At 37.6% G+C, this 26,509-nt stretch overlaps 1 protein-coding gene across 1 annotated transcript in view; it reads left to right on the forward strand.

Moving 5' to 3' along the window:
* Nucleotides 1-23,723, forward strand: part of LOC116782024 (macrophage mannose receptor 1-like) — a 28,796-nt gene extending 5,073 nt beyond the window's left edge. The window contains exons 5-30 of the mRNA XM_032678030.1: nt 55-171; nt 1,160-1,303; nt 2,439-2,621; nt 2,810-2,964; nt 3,787-3,900; nt 4,604-4,719; nt 5,444-5,592; nt 6,016-6,218; nt 6,607-6,728; nt 7,454-7,541; nt 8,239-8,383; nt 8,840-8,875; nt 8,964-9,133; nt 9,984-10,051; nt 10,717-10,817; nt 11,538-11,680; nt 13,204-13,318; nt 14,541-14,689; nt 15,858-15,960; nt 16,770-17,002; nt 18,505-18,670; nt 19,695-19,847; nt 20,082-20,198; nt 20,915-21,082; nt 21,724-21,765; nt 22,174-23,723. Coding sequence (XP_032533921.1) covers nt 55-171; nt 1,160-1,303; nt 2,439-2,621; nt 2,810-2,964; nt 3,787-3,900; nt 4,604-4,719; nt 5,444-5,592; nt 6,016-6,218; nt 6,607-6,728; nt 7,454-7,541; nt 8,239-8,383; nt 8,840-8,875; nt 8,964-9,133; nt 9,984-10,051; nt 10,717-10,817; nt 11,538-11,680; nt 13,204-13,318; nt 14,541-14,689; nt 15,858-15,960; nt 16,770-17,002; nt 18,505-18,670; nt 19,695-19,847; nt 20,082-20,198; nt 20,915-21,082; nt 21,724-21,765; nt 22,174-22,412 — 3,539 coding nt within the window. The 3' untranslated portion in view covers nt 22,413-23,723. The remainder of the gene's footprint in view (nt 1-54; nt 172-1,159; nt 1,304-2,438; nt 2,622-2,809; nt 2,965-3,786; nt 3,901-4,603; nt 4,720-5,443; nt 5,593-6,015; nt 6,219-6,606; nt 6,729-7,453; nt 7,542-8,238; nt 8,384-8,839; nt 8,876-8,963; nt 9,134-9,983; nt 10,052-10,716; nt 10,818-11,537; nt 11,681-13,203; nt 13,319-14,540; nt 14,690-15,857; nt 15,961-16,769; nt 17,003-18,504; nt 18,671-19,694; nt 19,848-20,081; nt 20,199-20,914; nt 21,083-21,723; nt 21,766-22,173) is intronic.
* Nucleotides 23,724-26,509: the final 2,786 nt, after the last annotated feature.

Consider the following 26,509-nt stretch of genomic DNA (forward strand, 5'->3'; position numbering starts at 1 on the left):
TTACAAAATCTGAGGTACTGAGTAACTTGACTGATTGTTTCTTTTGGCTGTTAGGGCTCACTAGTGACCTGGGCATCAATGCAAAGCTCTGGACTGGTCTTTACAGTGCCCTTGAGAGTGGCTGGCAGTGGACTGGGGGCAGTCCTTTCAGATACCTGAACTGGGCTCCAGGTAATTGCACTGTTATTAAATGATGAACAGCATCTGGACCAAAATTTCTCTTTCCCTCCCCTCCTCTCTCCTTCCTCTTCCTTTTCCTCCCCTCCCCTCTGCTCGCCTCCCCTCTCCTCCCCTCCCCTTCACCAAATTCTTGTTAGCTAATTTCTTTGGTTTCATAGAATTTTCACAAGTTACAGGGAATTATGGGAAAGGTAGGATATTACAGTAATAGAAGTCATACCAGAGATAGGTTGTTATTAATTCTGAATTTCCCAGAAAAAGCAGATAGCTTATCCAAGAAAACAGTTGAAAATAAATATCTATACCTCATTCTATTTTTTCCATCTACAATTTTCTCTTCAGGAGTATTATTCAATTCAAATAAAAACACCTCATGACAAATGACATAAACAGAATGTAAAGAAGAGAGAAAATAAATAAAGAGAAACAGCATAAAATATTTTCTATTCTTCTCAGTTGATGTTTATGACATTTATTTGATGTACTTTATCTTAGTAAGTTTCCACTCTTTTCTCAGGACCTAAGTCACCATCTCGCATGTTGTCATGTTACCTGTTTTCATAATAGCACTTCTGACTACAAGGAAATCCAAAGGGCGAGCACTCTCGTGGCATTAAATACATAATTCAAGTCCAGTATTCAACAGTAAAGGATCTTGAGTTGTTTGCAATACTATAATTCCATAAGGAATTCTTAGATGAACTTTTATAAAACTTTTTTTTCTATATGCTGCTGTTCTTCAGATACGCTGAATTTCTTCTTCAGCAGCACATAAGAGAAGAGGGTCAAATCTCACATTTGAAGTGTCAGCCCTCTTGGCCATCCCAGTGATGCTCCCTTGTCACCTCTCTTGGAAATTATTACTCTGAAGATTAATACTCCAGTGGCTTTACAGCTGCAAAAGTCTTGTACATTCCCTCCTGTTAAGAGGTGAAAATTTTCAGTGTTAACAGAAGGATTCTGTGCCTCTTTTTTAAAGGAAACCCCTCTGCAGAATCTGGAAAAATATGTGGGACCTTCCAAGGTAGGAATGGCAAATGGGAAAACCAGGTGTGTGATCGGAAACTGGGATATATCTGCCAAAAGAGAAACAACTCCTTGGATCCTTCCACGCTTGCCCCAGGTATGTTGGTCAAAACCTAAGGCTACTTTTGCGTTCAGCGAGAAACATTGGGAGGATGCCGTATGTGAAATGACAACGTATTGTTAAAACAAAAGGATCATACTTGATGACCTGGGTCAAATACTGAGAAGACTAACTTTCTGGCTCATTTTAAAGATGATGCCCAAATGTTGTTCACCATTTTGAAAAGATTCCAGAGTACTAAAGAAGGCAGGATTAGGTGTTTAGTCACGTTATCCAGACCATGAAATACTGTTGAATATCCTGTGCTCTAAAATATACTTCTAAGATATGTTCTGCTTGAGTTCATGCTCCCCTTCTGTCTCTGATGCTTTTTGTTCTGTTCAGGAAAAAATCAGGGGGATGCATGGCCCATATATATCCCGCACATTTTGGCCACACTTGGAATGATTTCTGACCCATGTTAGCCTTCAAACCAAGCCTGAATGTTGTTTAGGGGAATACAAGTTTGCCCAGCTCAAAACCATGTTCAGGGAGCGTTGGATCAAGTGGTTGATCACACATCAGTGTTGGGCACATATCCTCCCCTCTTCAGTTTACTGTGTAGGTGCAGATCATGTGAACTTTCCAAGCAGTGGAAGGTGGTTGCCCATACTGAATTCACACCAAGAAAGAAGTGCTGAACAAAGTGTGTAGCATTTCTGTGCAGCTGGGGTTTCTGACATGTCTAGTATGGCATATGGACTAGCTTATGTATGATTTGGGCTATGCAGGAGCTCCTGACCCGCTGCTGTTTCCAGAAAAAAAAATATACAAAATCTACAAATTCAACAAGATTGAGTTCCTGAGTAGGAAAAGAGGCCATTTTGTGTAAAACATGGCTGTACCCAGAGCCTCACTGAGGGGGATTTAACATGGATTTGTGCCCTGCAAATTTGCATGCTAAATTACTCAGTACTTATTTAATCCTGTAAAAAAGGTTTTTTTGGTAGCTTCCAGCACAACTGGGAGAGAAAAATTTGTTTTGTAATCTTTGCAACCCTCAGACTTTGGCTTCTCTCCTCTGCCAGTATGTGCTTCAGTATTTCAAATTCATGTCCGTACAGGTAATTTTCTTTTTGATGAAAATAAAGCACTGAACAGCTCATTAATTGTTTGACATCAATTTTTTTAGGTGACTTAAAGCCTTTTAAGTGCCCCAGGGAATGGGTACCCTATGCAGGTCATTGCTACAGAATTTATAGAAGACCAAAAATATGGAAAGAAGCTCAGTCTTCCTGTAGAAAAGAAGAAGGAGATCTGGCGAGTATTCATAATATTGAAGAGTACAGTTTTACAGTGTCACAGCTTGGGTACAGTGAGTATTCCTGCAGGTCACTTTTTTCTTAATCTGAAATTATCTTGTTTGCTATCATTCATTTAATCATTATAACCGGGATCTTAATTTTTTTTTAATAAAAAAGTTCTTCAGTCAAAAAGGAGTGTGAGTTGTGATTGTTCTGTTTTAAGAAATCCCCATACCTACAATTAACTTTGTGTTCCCAGAGTCAGATGATGAGCTGTGGATTGGTCTAAACGACTTCAGAGTTCAAATGTATTTTGAATGGAGTGATGGCACACCTGTGACTTATACCAAATGGCATCATGGAGAGCCAACTCACACATGGAATAAGGCAGACTGCATCCGTATGAAGGGAGAGGTAAAAATCCCTCCCCCACTCTTATGCTTTCTTCTGTCCTTTGAGCCCCCCAAAAAGAAAACACCCTTGATTAAAAAGAAAAAAAAAGGGTTATGGTTTTAAAAGTATTTATGAACTTGGTTTAATTCAAGATATCTTAGTGTGGAGGGAGACTCGAGACCGAATCCAGGAGAGTGTATGATGGAGCACCAGAAGCAGGTCACTGCATGGAGACTTGGTCTTCTCTGCAACAGTTTCCATCTGAAATTGGTTGAAATAACTCATCATCCACATTTAACATAACTGATCATAGCAGCATAGAGTCTTGAAGCAGGGAATTTTTCATTTTTCCTCTAAAAGCACTAAAATATATGCTTTTAGAGCTACTTTGTAGGCTCATATTAATAGAGGCACAAAATCAGTTAAAGAAAATCTCTCTTGTTTTATACTCAGCATAAAAAGACATATAATGCAGTGGAAAAAGACTTTTTTTATATTTTATGTTTAGTTTATCCAGCATTTCCTTGCTATTGTCATCTGGTTATATGAACATAATAGATACTATGCTGGTGAGAAGAGTGTGGAACAGCATGTTTCCTTCCTGCTCTCATCAGTCACTGAATCTTTAATACATCCAACCCTCATTTTCACACCTCTGAGGAAATGTGACCCTCACTGTCTTTATTTGGGAATTTTGGAGAAAAAGGAAGGCAAGGAAGAGACCTGAAACAGTCTCACACACATGAAAAGAGAAGGGTTCTTTCTGAGGCTGATGAATATTCTTGTTGGATCTGAATTTTCTTTAGCTTTCACTTCTCTCTTGTTTATTCTTACCATACTCAGGATGGATCCTGGGCTAACAGTGCCTGTGAAATGAAATTTGGCTACATCTGTAAAAGGAAACCCTTGGCTGAAGAATCAGGGGAAGTCGAGGTTACTTACCCAGGCTGCCAGAAAGTGAGTGTAAAACAAAAGCAGCAGAAGGTGCTGCATATGACTTTCACTGCTATGATGATAATTGACATAGAAGTAAATTATTTTGACTGTTCTTGGTGGAGCCTTGAAAGCTGTTAATTTCAGATGTATTGATACTTCTTAGACTAAAAGGGAATTTACCTCTTTATTTAACTGAAATGTAGATAGACCTTTTTATTTCTTTACAAGCGTACTTGACTCATCTCTCTCCTACTGCAGAACTGGTCACTGCCCCCATAAAAGCAACTCTCTGCAAAACATGTCAGCACTTTTTCAGGCTGTAACTCACTGGTCATGGGTTGCACACAGCCTTCTCAGTTCAATCAATCTGCCACAGGAATCAGGAGTATGAGTCCACTGTTTTGCAGATTGCTCGTAACCTCTTGCAACAGCTATCCTTACGCAATGAGAAGCCAGAGCAAGCTTTACACAAGGAGCTGCATTTGGTTACCAGCCCAAAGGCACAACCATGGCTCACTGTTCGCAAAGCCCATTTGTGTGTCCTTTTTCAAGAGTTATGGTTACAAAAGCTGTGTTTGATTATCCTCTTGGTTTCTTCACATGGTTCCTGAGAGCAATTTTGACTTCGGATGTGATAACTGGAGTTTGGGTGTGGCTTTTGGAGGTGCACAAAGCTGTGCAATCTGACAGCCCCTCTGTACATCTCTGCTGTTGACACTGACAGGGCTGGATGAAGCACGGCTTTTACTGTTACTCCGTGGGGCAGCTACCAGCAACATTTTCAGACGCAAAAAAAATCTGTGAAGAAAACAAAGGTTACTTGGCTACTGTGAGAGACAGGTATGGAGACATAATTCTTGTCCTTTGATGTGTGTAACCAGGATGGAAGGGAAGAGAAATTTCTTCTTACTCAGCAGTTATTCATAGTGTCTGTCTAGTGTGACACCACTCTTATTTGCAGGAAAATTTATGGTAGAACTGATGAAGTATTGCACTATAGATCAGGGGCTTGTAGGGCATCAAAACATTCAGGCCAGCGCTACTACACACACTGTTGTTGCCTTCAGGAATTAAAAGACTGGATCACCTCCCCAACAACCCCAGATTGACAGATTGTTTTAAAACTTCTTGAACTAAAAATAAACAGATAAGCATGGAAATATTTCTTCTAGATTCTAGGGTTTTAGTGTTTGTTTGTTTGTTTTTTCAACAGGCAGGAACCTTACCCTTTTTAGAATAAAAGCATAGTAGCTTTTATAGTTATACGGAATGAGTAACATATATGCATTAACACAATACTGTGGGGTTTGCGTTGTTCATTGTGCAGTACAAAAGGGGAATAGAATCACTCTAAATTCCAGACATGATTCACAGTAACAAAAAGTAAAATAAAAATTACTTTTTATGATAATTAGAACTATGAAAGCAAGATGATTACCCTTGTTTCATTTCATACATACTGAAAAATCACCTTAAATTTACCAGATTTGCTACAATGAACTTTGAAGAAATGTACAAGTTATGATAAAATGTGATACATCATTTTGATGCTTATTCTTCACAGATATGAACAAGCTTTTTTGACCTCCATAACTGGATTCAATCCAGCAAAATACTTCTGGATTGGTCTTTCAGACATAGAGGAGCAGGGGACGTTCAGCTGGGCCAGTGGAGATCCGGTCACCTTCACTCACTGGAACGTGGGAATGCCTGGTATGTACCATGGGGGCCACTGAGTTTCTGCTCTGAGGAACCAAAAAGTGGGGATTTAAAAGCTAAAAAAATTGTTTAGAAACTCTTCTGGCATCAAGCAGCAGAAAGGACAATGCAACTTTCCATTTTTGCTAAGGGGATTAAATCAGGGGTTGTGGTAACGCCTTCCAGAAGGTCACCTGGGACTGCATATGTCTTTTGGTATCCTTTGCTCTTTGTTGTCTGGTAGTTTTGTTAAGTGATTCCTAGTATAATGTCAAAGGAATTTGCTAAAATTTCTTTTTATGATTGAATAGAAATGCACATGAGCTATCGTGAGCTATTGATATTTCAGAGTGGGAACAGGTTACTCGTAAGTAAGCAGCATATACTTTGAAAACGTGCAGTCATCAATAAGATTTAACAATTTTATGTTTCATGAAGGAGGGGAGTCAGGCTGCGTGGCCATGACAACAGGAACTTCAGCTGGATTGTGGGATATTGTGAACTGTGAAGAAACAAATATGTTTCTCTGCAAGCAGCTGGTGGAGGGAGTGACTCCCCCTCCTCCTCCTCCAACGATATCCCATCTTCTGCTGTGCCCAGAGGGATGGCAATCCATTCCTCAGAGCAGCTTCTGCTTCAAAGTAGGTGTTTAATTTCTGAATGTAAAAACTTGTCAATTAAAATAAGAATATGTTCTGTGTGTCCATGGAAGGTTGATTTTACCCTGCCTACCTGATAGGCAGCCTGTGGTAACATGTCTCCAGCCATCCGCAGGTGGTGTGGCTGGGAAGTGCTGGACAAAGCTGTATGTGTGTTGATCTAAAGTTTGCAGCACAGGGGCTCTGAGGTGATAAGAAAAGCAAAGTCACAATAATCAAATTTGATAGATGATTCCAGGCTTATGGTTGCACAATTAAATATTAAGGAATAAAACTAGACCAGAAGACTAGAACAAAGACAGAAGCCCTAATTTCTGTTTCTAGATATCTGTAATACTCTGCAAAGTATTTAGTTGACCACTTTTTATAGATTTTTCAGGGAGGAAGGGAGAAAATGAAAACATGGTTTGATGCAAAAGATTTTTGCAGAGCCATCGGAGGAGATTTGGCATGTATCCACAGTGAAGAAGAACAAAACCTGATTACTAGATTGTAAGTATCTGCAAATATTTCTTATATTCAAATATAAGAAAAAAAATTACAAATTACCTTTCCGAAAGACATAAACAATTTCTAGTGATCAATTTCTACTTTACAATGATGGTGTATATCCCTTCAAAGTGACAGAAGGAAATAAGTAAAAAGAAGTGAGAAAAGGTTTTCTTGACAGGCCTCTGGGAAGGTGGTGTCATGCATTGAAGCAGCCTGAACATAAACAAACTGAGAGAAGTATCATCAAAGTTGGTTTCAACTGAATTTAGTTAATTTGTAGTTGATCAGTAGGTAAAGTACTCATGATTAAAGGAATATTTCATGCTGGTTTCCTACCTTAATTAGGGGGAAAACCTGGGAGATCAAGAAAAGCCTGACCGGTTGATGTGCTTGTATAAATGTTTAAATCAAACCTATGAGTGCAGAGGTGTCTGAATTTGGATGCCTAAGCTACTTGGTGGAACCAGGACCTTAAAATATATTTTCATTTAACTCAGTATTTGTAAACTCATGACATCTATTATCGTTTCCATGAAGTTCTGTGTTTCACTGCTTCCTGCCACATGCTTTGCCAGGGTGTTTTTCTCCACATGACAATTGAACAATCACTTTATATGACTGTCTCAAGTGATATTTCAAGTATTAAAACACTGAAAATAATGTAATGCTATACATTCTCCTCTTTTTCATGCTGTATCTGATTGTCTGTGTTTGTAATCATTCAGAGAGAGAGATTATATTCATTATTCTTACTGGATGGGTTTAAGTGCCTTGGACACTGACAGTGGATTTACATGGAGTGATGGCTCACCAGTGAGTAAATAATTTATTATTCCAGAGTTTTTTACTATTTTTTTCATGTATATCTTGGCAGGTAGCTCTCAGAACTCCTCCTCTACAAGCTGCAAGTGACCTTAAGTCTTTACAACCTGATTCTTGTCTAGAAATTAGTTTTAATCTTTTGGTAGTTCATAGCTATAGATGACAATATGGCATTTCAAGTAATGAATAACACCAAAAGTGATGGAATATTGCACCCAATCTAAGCAAATCTGATTGTGCTAATCTCTATATTCCCATTCATCATTTGCTGTAAGAAATAATTTTTTACATCTATACAAACTAGACTTTGCTGCTTTTGTTGCCTTAAGTAAATCAAGATCTGCAAGGTCCAAGTCCATATGGCAGCACTGATGGATTGTCTTGGGCTGAAACATCTGAGCAGGATAAACAACCCAGGGATCAGAGAACATCTTTTTAGAGCTCGATAGGGGAACATTGTCTTTCCTGATAAAAAACAGGGCAAGAACTTCTTGGCTTACTAACATGGCTTATAAACACACAGATGAATCATTATGCTATTCAGAGGTCATGAACTTCTTAAAAGGTCTGGTGTAAAGAATAAGATGGACCATGAAATCAAATGGAAGTACATTCTTCTTTAACAGGATGATAAATGACAATTGTTTCATTTTAAAAGCAAAATAGTAACAAAGCTATGTTTCTCCAGGTAAATTTTGAAAAATGGTCACATGGAGAACCAAACAATTATGATGGGAATGAAAAATGTGGTGTGTTTACTGGCTACCTCAATATGAACTGGAATGATTTATTTTGTGAACACATGCTGGACTATATTTGCCAAATCAAAAAAGGTAAGATAACTTTTTTCCTTTAGCAACTTTTAGAGTAGATTAGAACATCCTTTACAGGTCAGATCACATGATCTGCATGTATTAGAGGCAGCTGGGCCATCAATCACAATGAAATATTTTATACATTTAAGTAAAAGCTGTTGAAAACTACTAATTAATCCGTGAGATACACAGGCAAGTTTTGGACGTATGTACAGTATGTTGGGGAAGTGTAATGCAACAGCCTAAAGTTGGACATAGTTTCTGTAGCTTAACTTGTGATCAGCACTACCATGCTATTTTGCTGAGTGTAGCACTTTTTTTCAGATACTCTGAGAAATTCTGTAACAAAAATAAGCATACTGAATAACCCTTATGACTATTACTTGGAGTTAAAATGATAATTACTGTATGAGTGTATTTAATTGAGAGATGTCCCAGAAACATAATATATACAGATATTGATTTATATTGCAGGAGCGTCACTGAAACCAGAGCCTAATTCTACATTCCGTAAGTCTTGTATTTCCAATAAAAAAAATAAATTAACATATAATGATGTTAATTTCTACTATAGACTGCTTAATGTTTTAATTTGCAGATTATGAATATGTTGCTGGTGAAGATGGCTGGGTAAAATATAATCACAAGGAATACTATTTCAGCAAAGAAGCAATGCCTATGCAAAAAGCCAGAGACTTTTGCAAGAAGAATGGTGGTGACCTTGCTGTCATTGAGAGTGAAAGTGAAAAAACTTTTCTTTGGAAATATGTAAGAAACATATTTGCTTCAAATATGCACAATTTTGTCTTGAACTGATGCACCTTTTTTTAAATGGCTTGTGAAATATTAAAAAATGGTCCCCACCATAAAAGAAATCAGTGCCATCATTTATCTTTTCATGGGCTTATCTAGTTAGATGCTTTACCATAATCATTATTTTGATAAATTGCTAAATGTAGAAAAATTTCCAGCTTCCTTTGAAGAATACTCTCAGGGTGCAGCTTTCAAAGACCTTGCTCTGTTTAGCTGAAAGCTGCAATTAATGATTATGTTTTACTTTCTAACTCATTCTTTTCACAGAATTCAATAAAAGATTTTTGTCAAAACAGATCTCATATTTTAAGTAAAAGGTTTAAGATACAATATTTTCTAATGGTAAGAGAATGACCTGATGATGATTTACTGTTTTGATAATAGTTTTATAGTGTTAAAACCAAATTTGATTCCATTCATTCCTCCTCCATGACTAACGACTAAACCCCACCATTTACTCGTAGCCTTTCAGCAAATTCTCACTATGCCTCCCTAAAACTCTTAAAAAAATATTGTTATTAGCCTGCTTAAGAGATTGTTCTTACCTTCTTAACATAGCTTTTTGCTCAATTTCTTTTTCAGCCCATTCTGCTTTTTTTAAAAAAATTATATACTTGAAATTGGAGGAAAATTTAAAATTTTGCATTTTGCAGTTCAGGCACATAATTCCAGTAATTTCCTGTACATTGTATACTATGCAATTGTACAAATGAAACTACAGCATTTTTTGAGAGTTTGTTTGTTTTATTTGAAATCTCTTTTATTATAGATCATTCAAATTGTGGTTTTTTTTGTTTTGTTTTAGGTTTTCTATAAAGACTGGGGAAATAGCTTCTATATTGGCTTAAGTGTGAGCCTTGACAAAACATTCCGGTAAGTAAAAACAAATTAATTTTGTCAGACTCATTATGTGAGTATTTGGCATGGTTGGCTTTAGGAGACTATTGAAATTCAATGACTGACACAACCTGTCTACAGCCATGTCCTTGACTACTTTTTGAGAATAAATTTGTGAATCACCAAACTAGGAAATTATTGTTGCATAAGTGAAAAAAAACCCACCCCAAGTAACTAATAGGTTTATAATATTAAAGATTTCTTTTGCTTAACAAAATGTTTTTTAGTGCTTCTCAGTACCTGGTTCAAGACTCTTTGTTACCCTACAAGATCTTATATTATTGCTTTTATATCCAGGAAATTGCTAAAATAGGCTCAGTTACCTGTTTCTGTGCTCCAGATAAAGCCAGGTCCAGTGCTAGACTGGTGCATTTCCTGCACACTATCAGTGTTCAGAGACAAAGAAAGGCTGGAACCACCAGTTAAGATGATTAGTTGGACCTAGACAGGTAGGTAGTTGATATAAAGATATTTTTTAATAATTCCGGTGAAAGGTCCTGGTTTTATTTTAGCAGAGAACAACATGTGTCTGTAAGCTAGGATACAGGAAACTTAGAATACAAAGCTCAAATACTTCCTTTGCAAAGAAATATTAACTAATTCAACTAAGAATTATTATTTCCTCAAATTACTTCTTTCAGGTGGATGGATGGAACCCCAGTGAACTATGTTGCCTGGTCTCCAAATGAACCCAATTTTGCAAATAATGATGAAAACTGTGTGGTCATGTATACCCACACAGGTGAGTATACTGTAGCAACATTCAATCTGAGGGGTGTGACATAGGCTTGGGAGGGCTGCACAGACAAGGCTGGGTGAGTTATAGTACTGAGCATGCTGATTTTGCCTAGAGTATTCAAAAAGCAAAGGAAAATAAATTGTATTCTCTTCTTTCATTTATGCACTTTTTAAAAATTGAATTCTATGTAGCTAACACATTGGATTGCATCTGTGATTTGATTCCTAATTTTGTCAGAAAATTTCAATGTGAACAAATCAGTTAAGCATCAGGTCATTTGCAGACTCAGTATTGTTTTTCCTCAAAAGATACTCAGACAACTATAGAGCTGTGAGAAGCTTGGGTAGTAAGATAACAAGGACTGAGTGCCTTGTACCAGCAGGCTGATGATAGAGATCTTACAGATCTTAGAGAATTAATCATTTAAACTAAATCTCTCCTTTGACGATGCTATGGTTTTGCAATATTGAAGTATCTCTGGGTTTAGACAAATGATTCATATTCTAAATTTTGCTGGAAACCTGAGCATTTCTAAGAAAGAGACATAAGAATTATATATTATTATTTCTGGGGGAGAGAAATACAAATAATGTAATCAGTTCTACTTCCCATAATAGATTTTCTCTAGGAAAGGACACTTTTTATCTCAGTCTCAGTTGCACACTTTTTATCTCAGTCTCAGTTGCATTTTGTCTTTTTTTTTAAATTCTAATTTGCTTTCAGGTACATGGAATGATCTCAACTGTGGTAGTGTTGAATTATTCATCTGTGAAAGGCTTAATGACACTGTTCGTCCAGCTGTTGCTCCCACTTCACCACCACCAAAGGGTGGGTGTCTGGAAGACTGGCTTCTCTTTGATAACAAGGTGCAGTATGAAATGTCAGTATATTGTATTTTAAAAGAAGCAGAATAAAAAACAATCAGTTTTTCAGTTGTAGCAGGGTTTTCAGTTGTCACAAAGAATCTTCTGTTCGTGTGTATTTAGAGACTTTAAAATACAAATCCTAAACCACAGATTACAGCCTCTACTGGGTTCACAGCAGTTATTAGGGAGGTCATGAGACACACAAGAAGAAAGCTTCATCTTACATTTTTGCTAGTGTTTTGTGTTGCCAAAGATGGCTGAACAACCTTCCCTGTATGGAGCTGTTGTATGTTCTTGTTTGCTCTGCTGAGATTATCTGGCTCTCACATATTGCCTGGACACCTACTTATACCTTGCCTACTATGCACTGGCTCTCCACTACGACATCTTCCCTTGAGCAAATTTATCTTTTTTTTTTTCTATAACCAAACACCTGTTAAGCTTTTTAAGTAATGCAGTTATAAGATTCACTGCACTTTATTATGTACAATCACTCTTAACCTTCTAAAAGGCAAAACTTCAGGATAAGAGACTGTACATATTAAACATCCATAGATTTTTATCAATGAAGCTATAAAAGGTATAAAACAATGTCGGACACTACAATACTAGTACTAGAATACACCTAACAATGAAGATAATTCTGAATTGCATTACTTTGTCTAGCTCTGTTTGTCTTTCCTTTGGTTGAGCTAAAATATTTCAGTTTGATAGAGATACTTTGTTTGAGATCCACTGGCTGTTGTCTCCTTTTTCCTTCCCTCCCTCGGTCCTGGGGAAAAGTCACAAACTCTGCATATTCAATTTCAAGGTTCTCTCTCAAAATGTCTCTCTCTTCCTCACATCCTGGAAGAGGAGCTTCCAAAGGCTCCTCCCTTGACTCCTCCCAAAGTGTTTATACACTGCTTCCGGCCATCGTGTCTCTACCTTCCTTTTTTGCTCAGCTTTTCCCCAAATTGGCTGCTTAACTTTTCAGTTACATGCTTTAGTTAGCACATTTACGTTGCTTGACTTTTACAAAGCTGTCTGATGATGTCTGAGTTAAATCTCATAAGATCATATTACAAGAAATAGTAAATTCATAGTTTTCTTAATAATATCAAAATCATTATCTTTCTGTGATTATTCTGGGAGAACCAAACCTAATTTGACAAACAGGGCAACAAGAGCTGAGATATTTTGATTCGAAAACATATCTTATCCTTGTCTTCTTCAGCATGTCTCTCAAAAATTTACACTTTAGAACTATGCTCATAAACTTAATGCAATTTTTGCTGAGATCAATAGACTGACATATACTTTCTTCTAAGAGTATGCTAAAATATTGGGCTTTATGCTAATTTTCTAGTACAGATCTTCTCTGTCACTAAAACCTAAAGACAAGATAGAAAGTACTCTTAAATCAGTTAAACTCCCTTTTTACTTAAAATATTCAGCTTATCTTGTTTGTTACAAACAGAGGTGCTTTCACCAGAAATTAAAACACCATCCAATTACAGAACTGGCACACTTCTCTTTTTCAGTGTTTTAAAGTCTTCGGTCTTGATGAAAATGATACATTGACCTGGCACGCTGCACGGAACAATTGCATTGATTTTGGAGGAAACCTGGCTACTATATCAAAAAAAGAAGAGCAAGGTATAAAGTACCAATGTTTTGATACTGGATGAGACACCATGTAATTTCTGATAAAAAGAGTAAAACAGATGTTATAGCTTCTGCAATATATGCTATTATTTATTCCATATTAATATATTGAATGAGAAATTAATTGAGTCTTTGGAAAAAAATTCTTGCATAGGTTTTAGTGTCTTGATTAACTTTGAAAATCAGAGTTTTGGGGTAAATATGGGAGGTACTGTTCAAATATTCAAATATTAAAATATTATATTAGAGGCTAGTAGTATAATAAAATCTCCACATTTTCTTTCGTTTTAAGGAAGCAGATAATCTGTGAGGTCCCTTCCAACCCAGGCCATTCTATGATTCTATGTAAAAAAGCACACAAAGGGAGTAATATCCAAAACCAAATCACTGTGCACCCAGCTGCTGAGCTAAGTAGTGTGGATGTCAGTGGTGAACACATCCTCAGGCAGCAGAAGATTCCAGTGCCAGAGTCCCAGCTTGCCCCGATCCTCTTGCTCTGCTGGACTTCAGCCTGCTGGTCTTGTTGTTCATCATCTTGCAGGCTTTTTATGAGGCCTCATGTTACTTCAGGATTTGCGCTGCCTCAGGTTATGAGGCCAACACACAAATCGTCTCCCAGCTCCCTCCATCAGTGATAGTGGTTTATACTTTTTTTTCTGTAGCAAAGGAAGGACATTATCTTAGTGGAGAGTCAGTTTAAGCAGGAGCTAAGAGAAACAGCATCTGGTATTTCACAAAGCTGAGATCACAGTTCGTACATACATGGCTATCAAGTAGTTTTATTTGTGTTATGCCTATTTAGAAATGAAATTATTAAGCCAGGTTAGCAAAGAAGTTGCCAAAGAAGAAAAGGGAATGCAGACTCTGTAGACTCATTTTCTATGTGCCAAAGTTTATGTGCTCATGTTAATTTCTGTAATACATTAAAACATTTTCCATGCTTCCTCAGATGATGAACAATATGGAAGAGTGCACACATAAATTACCATTTTATTAAAAATTTGCATATCATTGAGTTTGTAAAGACCTTTTCTGATTTTAATATCAGATGAATGTTCATCTATTAATTTTATTTTTATCATAGGACTACTGCCTTATTATAAAGAGAAAATGAAAACTCATCATCCTGATTCCAAGCACTCTAAAGTCTCCAGTGTTGGGGAAGGTTCAATTCCCTCTCTTACATAATATTTCTTTTTTTTTTTTCCTTCAGCTTTCCTTATGTCCCTCTTAAAAGAAGCTGCTACTGATGCTTGGATTGGACTGAATGACATAAATCAGGAGCACATGTACTTGTGGACAGAGGGAAGTCCAGTAGACTATACAAATTGGGCAAAAGGTTCACGGAGTTACTATAGTATGGTAAACATCAATTTTATCACTTACACATTATAACTTTGGTAGATGGCTAAAATGTATGATGGTATTTTCTGTTTGGGTTTTTTTTCCTTTATGAAGACTTCCAGTAATCTTGTTGCTTTTTAAAAGCAGAGTGACTATGTGAGATATCTACATACTTTTTTTTCAACTTCTGTGTTTTGTCATGGTTCTGTATGAGTCCAGACAAAGGTTTGGAAGTCTTATGCAAAGCACAGACAAGTGAGGCATTTCCCTCACTTTACTGTGACTCATGAAGAGATTCAAATAAATAATAGCATAAACTATATAATTTTGGGATGCAGTGAACATTATTTAGATTTGATGAAAATACTCAGATAACTACTGCCATCAGGCTTGAGCTGGGTTTTAGGATCTCCACGACTTCGCCATCTCACACATACAGAAGGCTGCATTGCTGAATTTCTGCAGAAGGCTGTGACCATTTCCCTCCAGAAGTTGTTCCACATACAACTTCTTTCACTTGCAGACAAGACCTGGGCTAGTGTGACCTGAGGGGGTTTGGAGATAGCATGAGGCTATACCAATGTGAGGTGGGAAAAGCTGCTGTCTCCTGCTGCAGAAAGCCAAGCAGCGGCTTCCCATGCTGTGAGTGGAAAATGAGGAAGGTCCACAGTACAGTGGAAAGGGTTTCAGGAGGTGTCCCCTACAAAATGTTGTTTCTGACAAACCACCTCTCCAACACTGCGGTGACCACTTTGGACCAGTGCTGAACTGGGGCAAGAAGAGGAATTCAGCTCTCCAGGCAAGCTTCAGTGCTGAGGAGAGATTCCCGTAACCTCCAGGAACACAACAGCAAATCTGTGGTCCACACCTGCACTCACGCACACACATCCACAGTCATGCATAGAGGGTATGTACACACAGATAGTTCCAGACACTTCTTCCTGCCCCTGTACTGTGCTTTGCAACTCCCTTTGTCATCCAAGTGCAAAATTTTCTAGGACTGAATTGCAAATGCTTATTGTCATATTACTGTGCCTGACCATTGTTTGTGTGAGTCCATATGTACATATATCTGACCTTCATATTATTCATTTCTATGTACCTGTATATGATAGGTGAGTCTGTGAGTCCTGAATCTGTCCTACCTGTCCACATGGTTTTCTGGTTAATCTCATTTTTCTTGTAGGATGATTGTGTCTTTTTGATGAAGAACCCTATTGAACAGGCAGGGAAATGGAAGGATGAAGGATGTAAAACAAGCAAAAGTTACATATGTCAGAAAAATTCAGGTGAGTTTCCTTTCACCACTTTCTAGTACAGCTGATTTATTGTGGTTATTTCAAACTCATGTTAAAAGTGACTTTCCTGTAATTCCACCCTGGCTTAACTGAAATGAATGACAGTATCACATGCACTATGGACCATTTTAATAAAATGGTCACGCTTTTTTTTGAGAGAATCTAACCTATCCTATTTTAAAGGGCTAGACCTGTAAATTAAAAAAATCTATGGATCATCATGTGTTTTACTACTTTTGACAATCATATGAGCAAGTGCTTTGTCTTTATATGGGTAAATTATTCAAATCTGGAATTCTACTATTATACTTCAAAGCACTGCAACCTCTTTATTTTCTGAAACTGCCCTGCTTAATTTCCCTTACATTCTTTCTCAGGCAATTTCAGTAGCAGCAGTTATATCCCTCTGCTTGCTCACAGTGTACTTATCATACCCTGTTCCTTATCAGAAATACAACCAGTGCTAGTATATAATGGAAAAAGTGAAGGAGTTGTTCCCATTAATGCCCTACATTGGCACAATATGCTTTGGGTAGGTCTGGTGCTTACAAGGTGTGTTCCTGGAGATGATACAGATATTTATGCTAAAAAGTCATTCTGACAAGTATTAGAAAATTTTGTCACAGTACATGAAAATGTGGCATTCATCACTGCAGCAATAGTTTGGGCATATCTTGATTTGTTATTGCAGTCTCTCTTAATTGCTTGACTACTCCAGGACACTAGATTTTTTCTCAGTGTTCTATGTCTGAGGCAATATAAAGTTTGACTTTTCTTTTGGTTTTTTTTGCTTGTTACAGACCCCAAAGTTCACAACTCCCAACCCACAGTTCCGGTGCTTGGCTTTAACAATTTTGGTGATGACCGCTATGCAGTCGTCAAGGAAAAAATGAGCTGGGAAAAAGCAGAGAAGGAGTGCAGGGACCAGTCCGCAGAACTCGCCAGTGTCTTGGATCCTTATGCTGAATCTTACGTGTGGTTACAAATAGTAAAACATGGGCAGCCTGTGTGGATTGGCCTTAACAGCAACACAGTGAGTCTACCAAATGCGACAGTCATACCACTATCTTAGATGAGTTATTGGTCAGATCCAAAAATGTGTGGCAGAAGTCAAAACCTTTTGGGGGATACTGACTTCACTTCAGGGCATTTACATGTTTAAGCGTTTGTCCACAGTGTAAGCGAAAACTGCCACAACCCACGCTTGAAGGTCACCAAGGATGTAGCTGCTGCAGACAGTGGCTTCAGTGGTGAAATAGCTGTGGACTTCCCACTTCCTACACTATGGTCTACCACATACTCATATGGGGGGGTGTTGTCATTTCTGAAGGTACATCATTGAGCATACCACAGAAAAAACTGGGTTAAAAATAGTCCTTTCTTTGTGAATTTATTTTAAGTTTTTGTTTAAATTCACAAGAGCTTGTGCTGGGCAATAGGGGAAAGAGCTGGGAGGAGCAGAGCTCTGACGATGGGGAAACCTTAGGCTGGCTTCTGGAGCTGAAGTCAGTGCCTTGTGTAAAGCTGCTGACAAACTCAGCTAAGAGTGGAAAAGTCTGAAATGGGAAGCTGCTAACAGAGGCATGTAAAAAAGAACATGGATAAATATGATGTAGCTGGATATTTCTGGAACTGAAGTTGTGGGGAAATCAATAGAGAGAGGTAGAGGAAGATCTTCATGAGACACAGTACTGAGAGAGGGCACAGGTGTTAAGGTGAGAGGAACCAGAGCCACACCTCAGTGGGAGCAGTCACTGTGAAACCAGGATTAGGGAGGAATCTGGAATGACAGATAGCCAAGGGTTTCAAAGGAAAGGAGACAAGAAAGGAAATGGCACAAAGAGCAGGATGGGAGCCTGCCTCCAAAGATCACAGGAGGATGGAGCTAGGTTGCACAGGATGGAGTGACAGAAGCCATGGATGTGACTAATGTCAGTCATCCTCTGCAAATAGTGGTGAAAATCACTGACAAAATAGCGCTTGTCTCATCTGTAGTAGCTGGTCCTTGCAAGACCCAGAAACATATTACAGGCCCTGTTAACATGGGTGGCAGGGTTCTGTGGTGCCTGCCCCATGGAAAGCCTCAGCAGTTTTTCTCTGTCCAGTGAAACTTCTGCTTTTTCTATTTGCTTCCTAAATATATAGAGAAGCCTGTGTTAGAGGAGTGCTGACAATAGTTTCTCTGCAATCTTTATTTGATTTGTGTGTAAATGTGGACTCATTTGATAAAACCTTCAGCTATACATTCACATTTGTTACCATGAGGCCCTTTGCCCATTTAGTGCATGAGACAGACGGTGTGAATTGAATAACGTAGGTTTGCATGCTAAATAAACATCTGTAGGACTACTGCCCTAACTGCTGTGGAGAGTGGAGTCTGGACCAGTTTGTTATGTATTCATGACAGAGGATGAATTAATTTTGTGCAAGAAACCATGATTTTTCCCAATTTATACATACATTCAAGTATAATCTTAGTATTCTTTCCTTCTAATTCTTATATGTGACATAATCTTTATTCACATTTGCTTTTAGAATGGTGGCCAATACGTATGGTCAGATAGAAGGAGGAGCAGGTATCTTAACTGGGCCAGTGGAGAACCAAATAAAAACACAGCCTGTGTCTATTTAGATTTGGATGGGTTTTGGAAGACAGCATCTTGCAATGAAACATTTTCATCTCTCTGTAAACAATCCAATGGTAAGTTCTGAATAGCAGAAATGTGATTTGGGAGGCTGGAATTTAAATTAATGGCTTTATTTGAATTTAACTTTGCTACGTATGCAAAGATTGTAATAGATAGTGTATGCCTTGTGAAAAACTATTACTTTTTAAAGGAAGAACTCTCAGATCCAGTCTGTCTTGAGTGATTTGCAGGCATTTCATTTGACAGGCCAGTCAACATGTGCACATCATAAAGACAATTGCAATATTTCATACCACATGCCATCATTTTTTTATGCATCCTTTGTCAAGAACTGTTTGTCAAGAACAGAATTGATCAAGTTTAGCCTAACTATAAATACATTAATAATATACTTTTACGCTTAAAAGTATCTTTTGAAATAATATGAGTTGAGAAACTTCTGTCAGTGTAGCAGCTGAATCAATTAATTTGTTTGTTGCTGCTGCTCAAATACTTCACTCAAATATTGCATGTAATTTTCAAATATGTTTTAAATTATATATTAAATTTATGATCTTTGCATCATACTTTACAGCAAAGTTTGTATTCATTTAGTCTCTGCTTTGGCTTTAATCAGGTGATACAGGTTATAAATTCTATAATCAGGTTATAAATTCTGCTTTTATATTGTTTAGGATGTATGATGTACAAGGACAGGTACAGACAGCTTCTCTGACCGTCATTTCTACACATTGTCTAGACACAAACCACTGACTTGTGGTGATGGTGTTGAGATTCTTTATGTTTATGACTCATTCCTCATTCTGTTTCACAAATTTCAAGAAAAAATTGTCTTGCTGAAGACAGTTGCAGTTAGACTGGTGTAAGCTTTCTTTAGCAGATTGGAGAACCAGCTCTAACCAGCATAGTTTATTACTAGTTTGCCATGTTCAGATGAATTTTTTATCATTTGTTAAGTCTACAGAATATTCCTTTTCCTGGAATCAATGTAAAATTATAGGGCTGGTGTGTGGTGTAGGAGTACGTATTTCCCTTGGCTTTTAAGACTCCACTGAAACCTGTGGGTCTTCTTAATAGAGTTAATCCCTACTGAGCCACCACAGCTTCCTGGGAAGTGCCCTGAACCAAAGCATGGTAGATCTTGGATTCCCTTCCGTGGTCATTGTTACTATGTTCACACCTCTTCTGAGGAAAGCTGGCCTGATGCTTCCATGATGTGTATTCAAATGGGTAAGTAGCCTTTTTTCTTAGGATATTTTACAGATTGTGTGTTTGACTTTTTAATCCAGTACACACAGATGTGTGTATGAGTACATCAGTTGTAAGCTACACCTAATTTAAATTTATTATCAAGCATTTCTACTGTATGAAAATGCTGATCACTAAACATTGTTTACTGACATAATTACTTTATAATGAAAAATCTTGCTGAAATTATATGTAATATTTAATCGATATTTTTAGGTGCTTCTCTGGTTTCCATAGAAGATTCAGCTGAAATGAACTTTCTCTTACTTTATTTGTCTCCACTTGCAAGCGACGTCAGAAAGTTTTGGATAGGATTGTTCAAAAATATTGACGGTAATTATTTCACCATACATACTGAGATGAAAATAAATACTAAACAAAAAGGATGAATACTGATTAGCGCTAACATACTATATAATAGTGCCAATATGATAAATATTAAATAAATAATCAGATAAAAATCAACTAATAAACGTTTAATAGCTTTTCTGCTAAGATATCTAAAACATAAATCATAAAGAGGTCTACGCTTTCTGTATCTTTGCTGAAATTAGAATATATTTCAGTCTGTAGAAAGTTCTAGCTTTGCACTGCACTAGTTGATTAAAATGTTTCCTATTCCTTTTTTAACTCAAAGTACTTGACATTTAACCACTGCAGTCTTTTAAGAAAATGTTGATCTTAGATACATTTGGACCTTCTGTGTGCTTGCACTGCTGAGACTGGCTTACGCGGGTATTCTGCTTTCCTTGAGGCTCCCAGGCACAGTTCTGGGCACAGGCTTCAGCTAAAGGTCCTCAAGTAGCCTGAGCATGTTTTCCTTACATCTCTGACAACCACGGCGCTGAAGGCTAACGGAGTTAACTTTTTGAGCATTTATATTTGGTACATTCCCACCTGAAAAGCTCTGACTGTTAAAAGAGTGAGAAATAAGCCCTCTGTGATGCCAGTTTAATCAACTAAAAAATTCTGTGCCTGATGTCATTGTGCCCAGCAGACTTATTTTTTCCTCACTTAATTCACTCACTAGGCAGTACTTTTCATTTTAGGAGAATGGATATGGTTGGACAGAAGTGCAGTAGAATATGTCAACTGGGAGAAAGGAGAGCCTACAGCAGTTTTTGATGAACACTGTGTTGATATGGATGTCTCAAGTGGAACCTGGAGGACCTATTACTGCTCTGTTGACCAGAACTTTATTTGCAAAATCCCTAAAAGTAAGTTCATGTCCATGTGCTATGTTCAGCTCTGAGGCCTGCAGCATAAGAAAGACATGGACCTACTCAGCAGGGTCCAGAGGAGAACTATGAAGGTGATCAGAGGGCTGGAGCACCGTCCTTAGGAGGACAGCCTTGTAGAGTTGGAATTGTTTAATTTGGAGAAGAGAAGGCTCCAGCGAGGCCTTATAGCACTTTCCACTAGCTAAAGGGGGCTCATGAGAGAGCTGGAGAGAGACTTTTTCCAAGGGCATGTAGTGACAAGACAAGGGGAAATGGCTTCAAAATGAAATTGAGTAGGTTTAGATTGGATATTAGGAAAAAAATTATTTACTGTGAGGGTGGTGAGACAGTGGAACAGGTTGTCTAGAGAAGCTATGGCTGCCTCATCCCTGGAAGTGTTCAAGACTAGATTGTATGGGGCTTTGAGCAACCTGGTCTAGTGGAAGGTGTCCCTGGTCATGGCAGGGGGTTAGAAGCAGATGATCTTTAAGGTCCCTTCCAACCCAAACCATTATATGATTCTATAATTATCTAAGATTTGATAGGAACATAAAGCAAAAATTATGTATGTAGTATTAATTTAATCTTTGAACAGTTGCTTTCAAACTGTATGATATATATACTTTTTAATTTTAAAGTTGCTGAAGCTGAGCCAACCGATGATTCACCTCTCAATAACGGTAAGTTGGTTTCTTACAAGCCCACTAAACAGAAATTTCAGTAAGTTCATAGGCATTTATTACTTGTAAGTAAAATTACCTCCAGAAATGTTTCATTTAAATAACCATCTGTTACAGATTATTTTATTTTAAATCTGTTTAAAATGAGAGCTCTTCCCTCAAACTGGATATCTTACTTTTTTTAAATGAAAAATGGTATATGTAGTACAATATAACGCTCCTTTTAAAGGGAACATAAAAGAGATTAAGCTCAGTTTTGCATTGCCCATCTGTAACATGCATTAATTTTAACTGCTGTTATGATTGCTCAGTACTTTTACTTTCACTTGGTTACTTAGGGAGATATTTGTTATATGCAATAGCAGTCTCTGGGCATTTGTAGTGATTGTTCTGTTTTGTCTTTCACAGCATCAAAAAAAGAAGCTGCTGCTTCATCAACAAATGGTTTAGGTGGGATAATTTTTATACTGATCGTCCTTCTGCTAGCTGGAACTGGCCTTACACTGTATTATTTCTATAAAAAAAGACGTGGTCAACAAATGTTTACAGCAAGTTTTGAAAATGCCATATACCGTGGTGACCCTGGAACTCTTGAATCAAATTGTCTTGTGACCAATATTGAAGAAAATGAGCGGGCAACAGTTTAATAGGCTGGATAATCTTGGGCCTGATTTTGAAAAGAATTAAAATGCTAGCATATGAGACTTCTTAAGGCAAAGCAATTCTCTCTTATGGAAATTCTAGCTAATTTTGCACAGGGTGCTCCTTGCTTTCTGTACTAGCAGGAACAAGCAATCTTGCAAGGCAGATCCAGAGATCTGCTCACAAACTGTAGTACCTGGGAGGATTGTTGAGCTTACATACAGACCTGCAGCTGTGTTCTGTAAGTGAACACTCAGGCAGCTCAAGTCTCTGCATGGGTCCAGTATCATCTTTAGGCACAAGAACCATGCTCATCACAGACAATTCGAGAATATGCACCTTAGCATGCTCCAAAAAGTATATCCAGATATCCTGAAAAATGCCTCCTCAATCTCCAGTGGAGACTGGCAGAATTACACAGGCTGGACCAACCTCCAAGGTCAGCTGGGGCAGATCCCTGTTTGAAGCAGGACCAGCTCCCTGGCTCAGCCAGGCAGCCTGCTCCAGCACTGTGGATCCGTGTCTTTTTTTTGCTAATGAGGTACCACAGAAACCCTTTGTCTTGCCCATAATATCTGAATTAACATAATTTGCTCCTCTGTATATGACTCATAGGAAGGCAAATGGAAATTGTATTTCTTCTGCTATAATTCTGTAACATACACAATGAAAGATCAACTATTATAAGAGGTTGGAATGTATTGTGAGTAGTAATGCTTTATCATTTAAACAGTCAAATAGGGATCTCAAAGGATGTTGCAAAAGGATGGAAATAGGCAGGAGAATTTATATTTAATTCACACCTGAAAAACTGCATAAAAATATATTCTTGATATCTCCAAAACCAGTGAGGATTTCATTCCTTTTTAGGTCATTTTTTCAAAATGACCTAATGAAACTTACCATTAGACAGTCTTTTCTAATTTCTAATCAGATTTTCCCTGTCCAAGTCTGTTTTAAATCTTTGAATATCATTCCAGACTTCCATCATGATGGAACTGATGGCATTACATGTCATACTTGTCTGCTGGTATATTCTCTGACTTCATAAACCCTAAAAATAGGCTTACATAGAGGGGTTTTTTTTAACTTTCCCAGTGTATTTTATGGCAAATGTAAACAACCATATGACTCAAAACTCTTAGTCTAGGGTATGCCCTTATTTAATTTGATACTTTTTGATATATTAATCTTTTGACAGATTTTAATTTTGTTTAAGTTAAAATATTTTGTGTGTGTATGAAATACATGTAAATAAGTTTTTATTCTATGTTGGTTTGCTAAATGGGAATTAAAAGGCTGATTCTAAGTAAAAGTGTGTGTGTCTTCTTAAACAGAACAACTTATAACAGGAAAAACAGTAAGGAAGGATGGAATACTCAAATTCTCATACACAAATGAACATCCATTTTTCCTAGTCTAGTGTGTTCTAAAATGGTCTTTACCAGTCTGTGAAACTGTGTGTCTCACTGCCTCTTTATCTCTAACATTTGAAAATTTACCCTAATAAATGTCTAATGAAAGTGTTGGAATTTAAGACTTACATGTCATTCTTCTTTAGGAGTTTCTGAGACAGATTCTTATATATTCTTATTGTCTTGTCTCCTCTCAATATTTGCTGATAGCAACAGTAGTTCTTCCCTTTTCATTTCATTGGCTACATCTTCTAGATCCTTAATCCTTTCTGCTGTTCTCTACTAGACCCTGCACTGTTGTATATAGCTCCTTCTGACAGTACCAGTGCAACAGTAGATAAGGTGTTTCAGGTGACATCCTAACAACAATGAGCACATTAGAAAGATTTAATCCACCCTTGTAACACTTTCCAAAAAGGACCCTTCTGTCTGAATTGTCTGAATTGGTTCTACAGGATGTATAGGTTTGGATTAATAAATGGCTGCCAGAAAACAATAGGCCTGAGACAGGAAAGTTGCCTAATGAGAAGTTAGTTTGTGAAAGTTTCCAAGGACTGATGAGCTTTAGCAGTCCTGTTGCATCTGTGAGAACTGAACCAAGAGTTTGCTTGGACTGTACAAGATTATTAGTGCCCACAAGCATCAGCAGAGGGTTATGTAACTTAGACCACATCCAAGACAGCAGTGACTGATGTCTGGTAATGAAGAGTAAGACCCCCTGAGGAACTTTCCAGACATGTCTTGAGAATTGCCTGGAGTGCCAATATAGCTCTCTGCAAGTGAGTGCACAGCTGAGATTGGTTTCTAAATATTGGTCCAACCAGGGAACTTGAGTGATTGTCTGTGAGTGAACTCTACGAGTGAAAAAGTGAATGTGCCATGTGAATATTTATTTCCTATTTGTTATAATAGCTTCTTTCTATTAGAAAAATAACAGCTTATTAAAAAAGCCCAACTCAAACCACCAAAGAGAACACCTTGTTTTAAGAAACTCTGCTTATGATCTGCATTTCATCCCAATCAGTGAAAAGGGAATTCACCAGAAACTTTCTTTTGTACATCCTAGTATGATGGATTTTCTTCACAAAGTTATGGTTACTTTCAGGCTTTTGGTCCCAAATTCCTTCCCTATAGCTAGATTTCTGCAGGAAAGCTGTGGTTACCACTGCCATCCTAGCTAATAGAACAGCTCCAAGAATGCTTGTCAGACAATACAGACCTAGTACCTAGTTTAAAGACACTATTGATGTGGAGGTAAGATACAAGTGCTCATCAAGGTGCTTGGAGACCTAGAATTTAGTGGCAAAACCAAGTTTTTTACTAGGACTAGGAACCTTCAGGGTTAAGCTGCTGTAGGCAGAAGTGGGGGCCACAATTTGTCAATTGGGGCGGATGACAATTTGTCAATTTGTCCTACTTCCACATAGATTTTTGGATTTGGTCTTACATGCAATAAAATAGCATTTACAAAATACCTTTCCACATAAGCAAGATGTGGAGACCTACTTTCTTGGTTTCTTGCCTTTGTTTTCTTTACATTAAGTAGTATTTTACAGAGAATTTCCTGCCTTCCAAAAGAATACCAATTTACAGAGAAAGTATTTGCTAATATGAGTATCTTGATATTTTCAGTACTTTCAGAATCACTTGAAACAGAAAAGAAAATATTAGCTTCAGTACTCTGGCAAAATAGTAATATCATCATGGCTAGACTTCACAAACGAAGACTTAGGAAGGCTCTATCCACATTTGTTACGTTTGTTACAAGCACGCTGGTGGCTAATGAGCAAAACAGTAATATAAAAAGAAGTTTATGAACTACAAGTCTTTACTTCTCTCATTTAAGTTTCTGAAATTAGGGGACTGAAAAAGGAAGTGAAGAGTAACTTGGAGCAAAATGTAAGGAAGTTCTATAAATAAAAACAGAATAGATAGATAGCCGTGAAATGAAATCTTCAGGCCAGATTCCAATGGGCAAGAGCCAGATTTTCCGGGGTCAATAGGAAAGGTTTGAACTGCTCCATAAGCATAAAGTTGTCCTGATGTCACCTTATCCGGACAGAGGAACAGTTAGTGTTCATTTTGTCTCTTCTCAGTTGTGTCCTTATCTGAGGTATCCAGATTTCTTCTGTCACATTCTGCAGAGCACGAGGTTTTACTGTGTACAACTATTTGTTATCTGTTAACTTTTTAAGGATTTGGTTTGTGTTTTAAGGATGTGGTTAGTGCTTATGGTTCCTTTGAGGAAATATTTACTCTCATTTCAGGAGAACACACACAGTCCAGTAATTATACTGGCTTTTTAACCAGACCCTTGATCTAGACAGCTAAATGAAATTCATCACACCTACTTTTAGAACTGATTGACACAATTTTTCTTTATAGTGGATAATCAGGAATATATATGCGCGACTTGCAGTTGTGCAGTGGTCCACCAGAAGAGGCTAATGATGGCACAGAGGTTCTAGAGAGAGGAGGGAATAATATTCTGCAACTGGAGGAATAAGGGCTTGTGCAGTGACAAACACAAACTGAGGTTGGTAAGAGAATGGTAAAAAATGCAGTGCAAGATGTCCAAATAAAGGAAGTTGAAGGGAAAGGCCAAAGTAGAAATGAAGGAGTTTGAATTGGGCCAGAAGTGCTGATTGTCCCTTGGAGAGCCAGGCAAGGCTGGGCTTGGCAAGGCA

The sequence above is a fragment of the Chiroxiphia lanceolata genome, chromosome 1 (genome assembly GCF_009829145.1).
Source record: "Chiroxiphia lanceolata isolate bChiLan1 chromosome 1, bChiLan1.pri, whole genome shotgun sequence".
In the NCBI taxonomy this organism is placed as follows: Eukaryota; Metazoa; Chordata; class Aves; order Passeriformes; family Pipridae; genus Chiroxiphia; species Chiroxiphia lanceolata.